Genomic DNA, 12674 nt, shown 5'->3' on the forward strand with positions numbered 1-12674 from the left:
ATACACTGTAAAAAAAAAAACAAGTTGAGCCAACTTAAAATTTTAAGGCAACCAGCTTCAGCAGATTTTTTCGTTTTCAACAAGTTTATACAACAATAATTTGAGAATCTCCCACAAAAATAAGTTGAGCAAACTCAAAAATCTGCTGAAGCTGGTTGCCTTAAGCTCTAAGTCTTTCTGAAGATCTCCACAAGTGATCCTTGGCTCTTGGACAACTCTTCTGATAATTATTTTTACTCCTCTGTCAGAAATCTTGCAAGGAGCACCTGGTCGTGGCCGGTTTATGGTGAAATTATGTTCTTTCCACTTCCAGATTATGGCCCCAAGAGTGCTCACTGGAACATTCAGGAGTATAGAAATCCTTCTGTAACCAATGCCATCAGTATGTTTTGCGTCAATATAAGCTCTTTGCTTTTACCCATCATAAAATGTTTCTTGTGTGACATGTTGGTCATGAGACACCTTTTTATAGGCCATCAGTTGGGACTGAACCAACTAATATTAATTTCCACTGACAAGAGGCAGGATTGTTTTCTAATTACGGATAGATTTCAGCTGGTGTCCTGGCTTTCCATGCCTTTTTGCACCTCCCTTTCTTCATGTGTTCAAAACTTTTCCCCTGTGTCATTCCATTTTATTACACATGACATCTGGTGAAAATTTCATGTCAACAACACCTTTAGAAATATATTTACTGAGAAAAATTACTTATTTTACCCTCTGTATATGTATATATACACAGTATATACAGTATATATTGTAAGCTATGTTATATGTTCACACAAGTTATAGACAACTAAGTTTTTCTTCAAATGTGAGATATGTATTTTTTTAACTGAAATACTGTATAGAGGGCAAAATCTATGCTTTTAAAAAATATATTTATATTTCTTAAAAACATTTTTTAAAAATGGCCAAAATATGTATTGTTAGAAAATATTAAACATATTTTAACAAATATTTTTTTGGCTATTTTATATATATTTTAAATGTATTTGAAAACATATTTTGCATTCACATTTTCTTCAATTAATGTAAACCTCATGAAAATTGTTGACATTCATTTTATCTTCTTTTTGTAATGATTATCTTGTTTGCATAATAAATATAACCTATATCTCAGAACTACAAAGCAAAATGGTTAATGTTACTGAAAATAATCATGCAATGATTAAAAATGTTTCAGACGGTCTGAGTTCTTACATTTTTCCAAAGCAGACAGTTTCCTGATATTTTTGAACTTCACTGATTAGTTTAAGTATTTCTGTCTAATTGAAACCATTCTCAACTAAACAGCACCCTCATTTTGTTGGATTTTTCAAATTAAACAAGAACAATAGATGGTCTGTTTCAAAGAAATAACCTCCTAATTTTTGCATGGCAATGTCCGCCTGCTGTCAGAGACATAGCTGAGTTTGTGGGAGTGTAGGAGTTATTTGGGATCTCGGCTGGTCGTCTGACATTTTCAGAATGCTTAGAATAGACGTTCATCTATCCCAACCCACAGAACTGGCCTCAGATCAGTTTAGAGGAATGTTGTGATGTTTGTAATGGACAAACAGCTGATAAAGTCTTACTTCAGTGCTGGTGGTTCTACACACAGTCTTCAGCACGGGCCTTTTCTCTGGATCAGCCTCCAGTTTTGCTTGATTGTTTAAAATCTGTCCGTTAAATGGGGCAAGTCTGTCTCCAAAGTAGATATAAGTGTCCCTAGAGACAGAAAACAAAAAAATATGTGTATTAAGGCACTTCTGTTTACGCTGTAATATGCGGAGAGCTGTGTGTGTGGTGTATGTTTACACACATGCATTTTTCATGGGAACATGTGAATAGGGCATTTGTTAGAGGGTTCAACAGTAAGGATAGACAGATGGACCAGGGTCAGTGTGAGCACTTATTTACATAATTTAAGTGTTTTTATTATTATTATTATTATTATTAATGTTTTACTACTACTAGAAAATCTATTATTATTACATTAACATGATATTACTATTAATTAATTGAAATGTATTTATAATAATATTATTTTAATGTTTTATAATGTGAATAATTTTATTTAGTTCCACCATACTCTTCATTTATTATTAATAATAATAATAATAATAATAAGAGTATTGCATTAATTAACCATACAATTACTTTTCATTACAATTATTATTATTATTATTACTACTATTATTGAATTACTAAACATTTTAATTAGTTTTAATTCATTACAATTTATAAAAATGTATATAATTATTTTTCTTTAATTTAAATAATACACTTGATTTATTATTATTATTATTATTGTTGTTGTTGAATTAATTAATCTTTTAATCACTTTTATTTATTATTATTTATTATAAATTATTTTTATGTAATTTAAATAATTTTATTAAGAGTTCCTCTATATACTGAGAAGATTGCTTTATAAGTTTTGATTCTGAACTGTTATATTTAACTTTTAATAATAAAAGTTATCGTTTGTAAATTTTCCTTGTGAGGAAATTCTTATAGAGTTTAAAAAAAAATGTTGTAGTAACACTTTGAATTAAAGATGAAATAAAGATTGAAATAGTATTTTCTTGTAAAACGTACACCAATTATCTTTTTATGTTTATGTATAACTTTTTTCAGCATATTAACTATAAAAAAAAGCTTCAGTGAAATTACCTGCTCATTTGACCCAGCAGAAAGATCCTTATTATTGAACCCTGTGTTTGGACAACATATAAAGCAGCAAAATGAGCTGATTATTACCTGTGTAAATCTTGTCCAACAGACGCACCATTGTTGCTGGACTGAAGTTTGTTATCACCCGCTTGCAGACCCTCCTCTCGCGTGGCGACACACATTCTCCAGAAACTGCTTTCCTGTTCCAGAGGAGCCATCAGATCAGTCAGACAAGGGCACTACTATTCCTCCATATAAAAAGAGCTGTTAACAACCAAAAAAATCTACGGTTTGACAGCTGAGGTAAATGTGACCATAATAGCTGTGCTTTATTAGACCATGAACCACATCAGTGACCTTTACAGGCCCCGCTATAAAGAGCTGCAATGTTTCACAGAATTAACTAGATGAGAGTTAAAGAGAGCAGGAGAGAGCAGGTCATTTTAGCAGGGTAACTTCATATGTGAAGGGTTTAGGAAACAAAAATCATCATGATCAAAACTGTTAAGTGCTGGTAAAATCTTCAGTCCCGCTTTTGCTTGAAATACCATACTAACATACTACTCATACTATTTCTGCAGCATGCAGTATGCTTGCTGTGCACAGTATGTGAATGTTCTGTGTGCATGAAATATTCAGATGATCAATTGTGAAACACTGTATCCCACAATGCAGTATGATTGACTTGACCTTTCATTATTAGTGTTATAAATAAATCATTTGGCTGTGATTTTTACATCTCCTTCTTGATGTTATTTCACCTTAATGGCAAGGACAAAAAAGTAATATATATATATATATATATATATATATAATTATACATAGAAGTAGGAATTATATATATATATACTGTATATATCACATAATTTAGCATTTTAACACATTAAATAAGTAAAACTATAATACAATGAATATTTATATATAATATTTTTCTTGATGTTTTATTTCACCTTAGTGCAGAGGATACTTTTACAAAAAAAAAGTATTTAATTTTAAATCATCATTATTATTATATTTAAATTAGTTTTAAATAATTTTATTATATTTTAAAATTATAAATTATATATAATATTTTGTGCAGTATAATACAATGAATACCTTGTACGCCAAGTCAAACCTTAGTGCCAAGGATTAAAAAAGAGATTAAAATGCAAAATGATATATATAGAGAGAGATAGAGAGAGTTTAACAAGAGATTATACTATTTATATTAATACATAACATTTTTTAAATAATTTTATATTTTCTGCACTCACATTTAGAAAGTGATAGATCATATACATTTTTTTCTGCAGTGTTATTATTGTGGCATTATCTAACTGCAGCTAAATGGAGCAAAATTTTAATTTTTTTTGTCTAAATTGGCTAGTCTTGTCCAGAGTAGGTTACAACCAGAGTTGGGTATAAGGCCTTACTCAGTACCGCGTTACTGTAGGCCCTAATCTAATTACTTTTCCTGGTAAGGCAGTAAAGTAATGAGTTACATTTTAAATTCATGTAATTTGATTACAGTTACTTATGTCAGTAAAATGATGTTACTTAAGTTACAAATACAGTGTTTTTAAAAAATAAAGTAAAAATCATGTTTTGCGCGTCAGTAGGCTATGCCCTTTAATAAATCACCGGAGATAAAACAAGATAAAATGAGAGTCCTACAACATTTAGATGCAATGAAAGGTTGCCTATCATATTTAAAACGTTGCACTAGACATATTTTAGTCTGGCATTATAGTTTGGGAAAAGTTCAACAAGTGAATGTGTACAAGTTTATTTCACAGTAACACTAATAAAGTAAAACAATAAAGGACTCATCAGAATGAGATCAACCGCTGGATTAAACCGCGTCGGCATCACAATTCAAGGCTTATTCCTCACAGCCGCGTCTTCTTCCAAAAACGAAAAGTAGCCGAGAGGAACTTGAATCTTTCTACAGAGGTGACTTGAGCGTCTCAAGCTTGGTTTCGCGCGGATGATTATCTTCTAGCGCGCGATGTGCGTGGGCATGATCACATTATAGGTGAGCTCAGACGGGAAAGACTGGACCTCGCGTTGGTTTCATACGGATTATTTTATCAGAGAATATTTGTTTTCGACATGACTTACTTCATTTAATAATAGACACTTCAAGCTTTCTTTAGATATACTGTATTTCTCATGTCATGTTCGTTCATTCAAGTGACTCGTTTCAGGAAGATATTCACGGAGGCTGAGAATACAGAAAACGCAGCCTATTTGTTTTCTTTATTTTACAAAACCAAAAAAAGAAAAAACGTTTTGTTGATATTGAGAGTGAATCAGGGTATACGAATAACAAGCCTACTTACATATTTTTTTCAGTCAATATGAAATTAATGAAAGAACTATGAATTTCTCTTTGTAGTGTAATTTTTAGGTTTGATAACTTGAAAAGTAAAGTAAACTTGAAAGTAACTTGAAAGTAAAGTAATTAGTAATCTGATTACTTTTTAAATGCAGTAATCAGTAATGTAATCAAATTACAATTTTAAACAAGTAATTAGTAATTTGTAGTGGATTACTTTTTTTGTAACTTAAATTTTGTGCAAAGGTCAGGCGGTGTTTTATCGGTATGTTATGATTTAAGACTACAGGAATGTCCTACAGTATGTGAGCTGTATGAGCGCTGCGTTCTGTGTCTCTCTGTATCACAACAAGCTCTCTTTTGTGCAGTAGTAATGAGTTGGGCAGAACCACAGAATCTCCCATCACACCAGCCATGTGATAATGATTCATTTCAGCAGGAGACGTCCCTGTGATCCAGGCAGGCAAGCCAGAATTAAGATTGCACGGAAAAGTTTTGAGAAATACTCTGGCATTCTCAGATATCATCATCGGGATTCATCAAATATGAAACTAATTCAATTTCAGATGTAAAGAAGCTCTACAGAAGATCATACAAGTGTCACAGTTCAATGCTGTTTTACAATGTTTGTATATTATAGTTGTCTTACATAATAATTTTTAGATTGTACATAGCTTTTAATTTCCACAGTCTTTCATATGAACATACTGTATAGTTCTTTTAATTTAAGTGCAAAGTTGTCATTTTTTATTAAATTATTAAATTTTTACTGTATTTTTACATACACACACACACACACATGTATGCATGTATGAACGTATGTATGTATGTTACTTAAAAATGTATATACTGTATATGTTATATATTTTCTGCACAGTTCACTTGCAGAATGTGATACAACATACGTTATATATTTTTTTCTATTATTGTGGCATCATCTATTTAATAATTGAATAATTTTATTTTTCTTTCCTTCCTTGACTTTGTCTTCATTATGTAAGCATTTCTTTTAATATTGTGTTTGCAATGTACTATATAATAAATAAACTTGCTTTACTTAATATGTGAACACTTCAGTGACTGGTGGACGCATGTGTTTTGTTCTAGGCAATCCAAAGCAACACCTGCGCTAAAAAAAAAGTTTCACCACTTACATTTCATTCATGAATTAAACATGACAGGAAAGCAGTGCATTAACAACTTCTGGAAAGCTCTTCCTAAAGGTACTTGAATAATTGTTAGTCGTTATTTCTTATATCTAGATAGTCTAATAAACCTGGCAATATATATTAAGAATATTGTTGGCGTTTTGAGCAATTGCTTTTGTTCCTCATTTTTAAGTCTGCTTAATGCATAATGCAAGCGTTCAAACATCTACTAGCTACCCAGAAGTATTCACATTTGGAAAAAGAGTGATAGAAACTTAAATGCAGGTCTGACGGAAGTTCATTCTTCTGTGATGTCATCAGATGCAACCAATAGGCAAGCCCAGCTGCTGTGATGTCATCAGTAACACCTACCTTGATAGAGAAGGACCTCCTCATAGTTCTTTTGGGGGCCTCTTGGCCCCTCTGAGGCGCCTGGATGCTGACGCTCCTCGTCATGTACTTTTCCGAATTTCCCATGGACCCTTCCAGCGGGTCCCTGCGGTGTGTCTCCTCCAGCCCGCCGTCCCAGGGCTCACGGTACCTCTCTTCTGGGCTGGACGCGTCCTCATTGGTGCTGGAGCTGCAGATGATGAGCGACCGTGACAGGATGGCCAGTTTCTTGGAGCGCAGTCCCGCTTTGCCCCTCTCCATCCTCTTGGTTCTCCTCCTGTGATGCAGCTGCTGGTGGTGGGTGTTTCTCAGAGGCAGGATGGCCACAGAGGGAGGTTCTCTCCCAGGATGCATCACTGCTAATGGAGGGGGCCGCTCTGCAGACGAGAGCAATTAGAAAATTCAGTTAGGAGTCCGTTCTGCCATCCTCCCGTTCCCTAAGTGTTCTCAGAAATCACAGAGGCTACAGACACAGATAAGAGCGCTTTTCTTCTCTGATCCATGACGGAGGAAAAAAGAGAAAGTATTGCCCCATGACTGTGAGAGATTTTTTGTGTGTGTGTGTATTCAACATGAGGTGAAATAGACTGCATTTCTTTGTAATTGTTTGTGAAATTTACTATCAAAGTGAAAACTGTTCATACACCAAAAAAAAAATTCAGTTTACTTCTAAATGTTGCATTTAATTCAGTGTTACTTGCCATTCCTTTGTATTTATTTGTGAAATTTACTAGCAATTTCTGAGTGAAAATTGTTTCAAAGTAATGCTACACCATTTGTTGTTGCTTTTTCAGTGCATTTTTTTTTTTTTTTCAATGAAGCACAGAAGAATGCATCATGCAGCTCTTTCAAAGTGACAACGTCTTCAAAAAGGACAAAAAGCACCATGAAGTCCCAGTAAACTCGAGCTTTTTTAATCCTTTTTTGGAGTTTGACAAATACAGTCACTTTAATCTGTTATAATAAAACATAAAGATACTTCAAAATCTTCTTTTTGAAGGAAAAAATAACATCATACAAGTTTGGACTGACATGAGGGTTAGTAAACAAAGACAGAAATTTTATTTTTGGTTGAACTGTCCCTTTAAGAGATTTTGAACATTTTGATCTTGGCTCTTCATTTAAATGTAAGACTGTCAAGTTACTTTTTCTAATTAGAAAACCCAGTCTGATGCAAATCTCTCAACAGAAATATATTATCTGTACAATATTGAGGAGTCTAAACCTAATGGTTTTGTTGTTTTCTTTCTTTACAGGCATGACGGGATCCGTCATGCATTATAAATGACCGGCTGCACATACATTACCAGTCATGTGAGATGAGCTCATATTCACGCTGACATGTGGGAATATACTGTGACTGCTAGCGTCTAAAGCGCCATGTACTGTACTTTGGTGAGAATGAAGTCATAATCACCTGCTGGTGATAGTGAGCATTACTGCACCTCAAAGAGAAGATTGCTTGTTCAGCGTTTCATGACCTCTCAGATATTCATGCATTATGAAGTCCTTTTGTGGTATTGTCTGCAAGAAGCTTTGGGGTCTGAGACTCAACAGACTGATTCGTTGGAACGGTCAGTTAGTAAACTTCTTGCACTTCCAGCAGCTGTTTGCTAATATTGCTCCCATTTACTTTACAGATGCCACTCAAGTTTCGAAATGGGAGGGGCGGTACAGACAGATCATGTAAATCATATTTTTGTGTTACATACATACTATTTATCATGGTAGGATTTATAAAATTCACAAATTTTATCCTTCAGGCCTTGTAGCTAAATGTACCACACCGACTAGCCATTGCGATACAATATCACAGAGACACACTTTGCTTAAATATTGTATATTTATCTGTTTTGATAAATAAATATGAGATCTATAGATTAAGTCTAAGTTGAGCATTTGCTTATTTCCAAGTCTACGTCAAAACTCTAATGCCAATAATTTGATAGGCCAATGTAACGTCAAACATCACAATTAGAAATAAATGTACAAAAACATTAAAATAATGACATTGACATTAAATGTATTATATATATATATATATAATATATATTTGTAATAATTTATAATAAAATTGTACACAGTTGTAGAGTCAAAGGTAGGCTTCAATGTTTTTAAATTATTTCATTATTATTAATAACTCATTTTGGTGCATATAGTCAAGATTATGATTTGTCATGATATTATTTTACAATATCCACTGTAAAGCTGTTTTTCACTTTGTCAATAATAACTTGTATTTGGCCATTGATTGATTGATTGATTGATTGATCGATTGATTAAACTTTATTATCCACCATTGTGGAGATTTTCCTTTGGCTTCTCAAAAAAAAAAAAAAACTTGCTCTCATATGGGTTGGAATGACATGAGGGTGAGTAAAGTTTCATTTTTTGGGTGAACTATATGTCATAATACATCCTCGTTGTCAAACATTTATTTATATGATATTTAATCCACATCACTTTTACATCAATCACTTCTATGGAAAGACATTACCCTCAATCTTATTCAGATTGCTCATATGAGAATTAAAATATTTCCCCCCCTTTGAAGTCTAGAAATATTATGACCTCCACAAATGAAACTTTATGAGAGCAGCTCCCACTCTTGGCCTTTAAACACTACATTACCCAGCAGCTCCTTTGTTTTCTCTGGCACTGATTGCCACAAAAAGTCCCAACTTCAAATACTGACAAATGACTCCAGCGTCCACAAAGTGTTGTAACGTTCTGGTGCTGCTGAAGTTTGATAGGGTAATTAGTCTACCGAGAGAGCTTTGTCTAGGCTCGTTAGTAGCATGGGTCCTGATGCAATGAACAGCGAGGCTCTGTTCCAGCACCTGGTGAGCTGCATTTGCAGAGACGGCATTTAAAGTCATCTTATAGACGTGCTGCTGGTGTGAAGGATGTTCAGAAAGGTAGGAGAAACGCGTCAAGATACAAAAAGCGTCATTTAATTGACACAGTCTTTAATGGTGCGTTTAAGTCATGTCGGGAAATATCGCATTTGCAAATTGAACGCACACCAATGCCGCCACAATGTTGTAATTATAAGAGGGAACCTCGGAACTTTCTTTAAGCCAAGAGTTTCCAAGTTGGGGGCGTAAAAATGTGGCAGACGCAATAGATGCAGCGTCTGTACTGATACATTTGTTGAAATTAAGGAAATAATTATTTTTCATTTTCAATAAAATTGTCTAAGTTGCATGTACAAACATATGATAGTCCTGTGCAATTACAATAGAATATATAACCATTCAATTTACGGCATCTTCATACAGAGAACTACGGCTCTGTGTAGTTAGTAAATGCTGCTCCATCTGAAAGCAGGTGATGGAGATTTACTACTAATCACAGAACCGGCTTTACTGACAAGATGTGCATGACAATCTCATTTGATTAATCGTGCAGCCCTAAATGTGACGCACGTATAAATTCTCCTCCCCCTTCACATCTGTAGTAATAATTTATATTTTGTCATACATGTCATATATTTCAACAGGGCATCTTACTTTATTAATATTTATTATGAATGCCATAAATAACGAGCTTTAACAACATAAGAGCAGATCCCTTTAGCGCAGCTAGTAACGCTTGAGAGGTCAAGAATCCATTCTCTGTAGATCCCACCTTCTCACGCCCCATGATTGGTCGATTTAAGCCTGCACGCTATAGGTCAAACTACATTTCAGTCATTACATTCAGCAAAAAATAAATAAATAGAGGCAAAACCCAGATATTTTAGGCAATTTAGAAATCCCGACCAACACATTTCTGGGAATAGGAGAACATATAGTCACCCTAGCTTACACCAAATTCTGTTGAAACCAATTCTGAGTTGAGCTCCTGCCTTTTGTATAGTGTTTCAAATGTATGTGCAGTAGACAGCAGGGCAGCTCACAGTGTTTTAAAACAGAGTCTGTATGTTTTTTTCTAAATGGATGTCTGAATGAATCACTGAGATGTACTGGGTTATTCATGATGAAATATCAGCCTTGTGCTTGCCTGCTTTAGGCCAGAGCAAAAGTAGCAATATCTGCCAACATATGTTGCAACTTGCAATCACTGAGACCAGCTCTCTGGCTGATACATCTATTCATTTAACAGATGCTTTTATCCAAAGCGACTACCATATGAGGAAACAAGTGTCTTCACTTTGTCGATCACATTTGTAAACATTTTAAGACTAGAGTAAATTGTTTAATCTGATCCTGGAACAAAACATATGTTTTCTTCATTGCAAGCATCATAAGCATGTTTTTAAAAAGTGAAAAATATGCTCAAAAATTTTGGCACATTGCAATATGGGTAAATTAATGTGATCTGAGCAATGCAATTTCATTTACCTCCCAGAATAACTGTGTTTGCAGTGTGTAGCACCTAATGTTGTACTAAAACCTGCCGAATGAAAATGTCAAAAAAAAAGAAAGATAGAAGAGTAAACAGAACTAAAATGGTAAGATGTAGGTGAAAGGTTTTAATGGCACATTCCGTCTATTTTTATGTTATTTGCAGCAATACTTTCCAACTGTGTGCAGAATATAATTTGCAGTAATTTCAGTGGCACAGTATGAAATTGTTTCCTGTTTGAAATGTGTTGACTCAACTATTGATGTAATGGTGCAGAGCCGTCATACGGTTTCGTTTGTAGACTTTTGAAAGAAAAATAGACCAAAAGCAACACTGGTTCATGGAAATGATGAAGTGACAGGATGATCTGACAGAAGTAGCATTTAAATAGATCAATGACAATGAAAACCTTTAGAAAATGTGTTTGTTTGTTTGTTTGTTTGTTTGTTTGTTTATTTGTTTGTTTGTTCCTGTCCCCCCTGATGAACAGACAGCCTTTTATCAACAACAGCACAACTGAATAATGCATGAAACATAATGGTGGTTGCTATAGAGTAATTATTGCTATTTGCAAACTAACTGAATACCTAGTTTAAGTCTTAGATTCCAGATTTCCATTGTTTCGTTTTCACGTTTCTCTTGTTTATTACCCATTTCTCTTAAACACCTCTGCCACTGTTTATGAAAGTATAAACAATTCCTCCTTTAATCAAAAGCATTTGTCAGATCCCAGCAAGCGGTGCTTTTTCTAATCAAACCATTTCCATATTATGCAATGATTAAAAGCCGTCCCAGCAAACTCTGCATTCAATTACTCTGAGACACAACATTCAACTTTTTTATAATGGTAATAAATTGTACGTTACTCTCATAACTGCAATATGAATCAGCACATGTTATGCTTCCACTGATGCATTGGACAGATTGCATGGTTTAGCTGGGACAACGTTGATGGATCTGTCTCCATCCGATCTAATTATGACAAACATTAGCATCTGGAGTTCAGTATAGTATCAAAGGAAACATGCACAAGCTCTGGGATACATGCACAGTGATTGCATGCAATGCTACGGTATTTTCTCTGCATATGTTTGGTTGATGCCATTTAACCTGACATGGTAAACTGTGTTTGTGTCTTAACATCTGTTTCTGAGCTCTGAATCAGGTGTGGCTAAATGTCGCATGTAAGTTTCCAGCAAAGAGGAATGAAAGACTCACCAAAGCTGAGCATTTTCGTGTCTTGCAGTGAAATGATCCCTGTGTTGTGAGTCTCGTCCTAGCAGTTGTTTGGTAGAGTATTCCAGAGGGAAGACGCTGGTCAGTTCAGCATGATAAAAGTCCACTGCTGAACAAGTTCCCCCTCTATGCTCAGAAATGTCTCCCTCTCGCTCGCTCTCTCTCACTCAGAGTAGTGCCAGAGGCTGTCAGTGAGTTAAGAGGAGCGTTTGTAACTGCCGCCTACCCTCCCTTTCCAGCGGCCAGCTGAACACAAGTGTGTCTCATAGAGCTGGCCACCAAATCACAGCCCCCTTCCTGTCTGACAGTTTAAAGAGAGAGGGAGAATGAGACTTTCTCCATCTGTAAGGGACCTTACACCTAGTCAACACGCAAGGCTTTCTTTTGCTGGCCACCTTGTTTCAAGCAAAAACTCACTTAATTTTCACTTGTTTTTGCTGAAAACAAGACAATATTTTTACTTGTCTAGAAAATCCTTCTTGATTTAAGAATTTTTAGGTATTTTGGCTGGAAACAAGAAAAAAAATCTAAGAAAAGCATTTTTTGCAGTGTTGCTGATGTTTATGATTTAT

At 34.6% G+C, this 12674-nt stretch overlaps 1 protein-coding gene across 1 annotated transcript in view; it reads right to left on the bottom strand.

Moving 5' to 3' along the window:
- The window catches only part of il16 (interleukin 16), a 38832-nt gene extending 26565 nt beyond the window's left edge, over positions 1-12267 (bottom strand). The window contains exons 1-4 of the mRNA XM_058782093.1: positions 12085-12267; positions 6499-6893; positions 2746-2858; positions 1578-1710 (exon numbers count right to left, since the gene is read on the bottom strand). Of these exons, the coding sequence (XP_058638076.1) occupies positions 1578-1710; positions 2746-2858; positions 6499-6893; positions 12085-12097 (654 nt within the window). The 5' untranslated portion in view covers positions 12098-12267. The remainder of the gene's footprint in view (positions 1-1577; positions 1711-2745; positions 2859-6498; positions 6894-12084) is intronic.
- Between the last annotated feature and the right edge of the window lie 407 nt (positions 12268-12674).

Source organism: Onychostoma macrolepis, chromosome 07, assembly GCF_012432095.1.
Source record: "Onychostoma macrolepis isolate SWU-2019 chromosome 07, ASM1243209v1, whole genome shotgun sequence".
Lineage (NCBI taxonomy): Eukaryota > Metazoa > Chordata > Actinopteri > Cypriniformes > Cyprinidae > Onychostoma > Onychostoma macrolepis.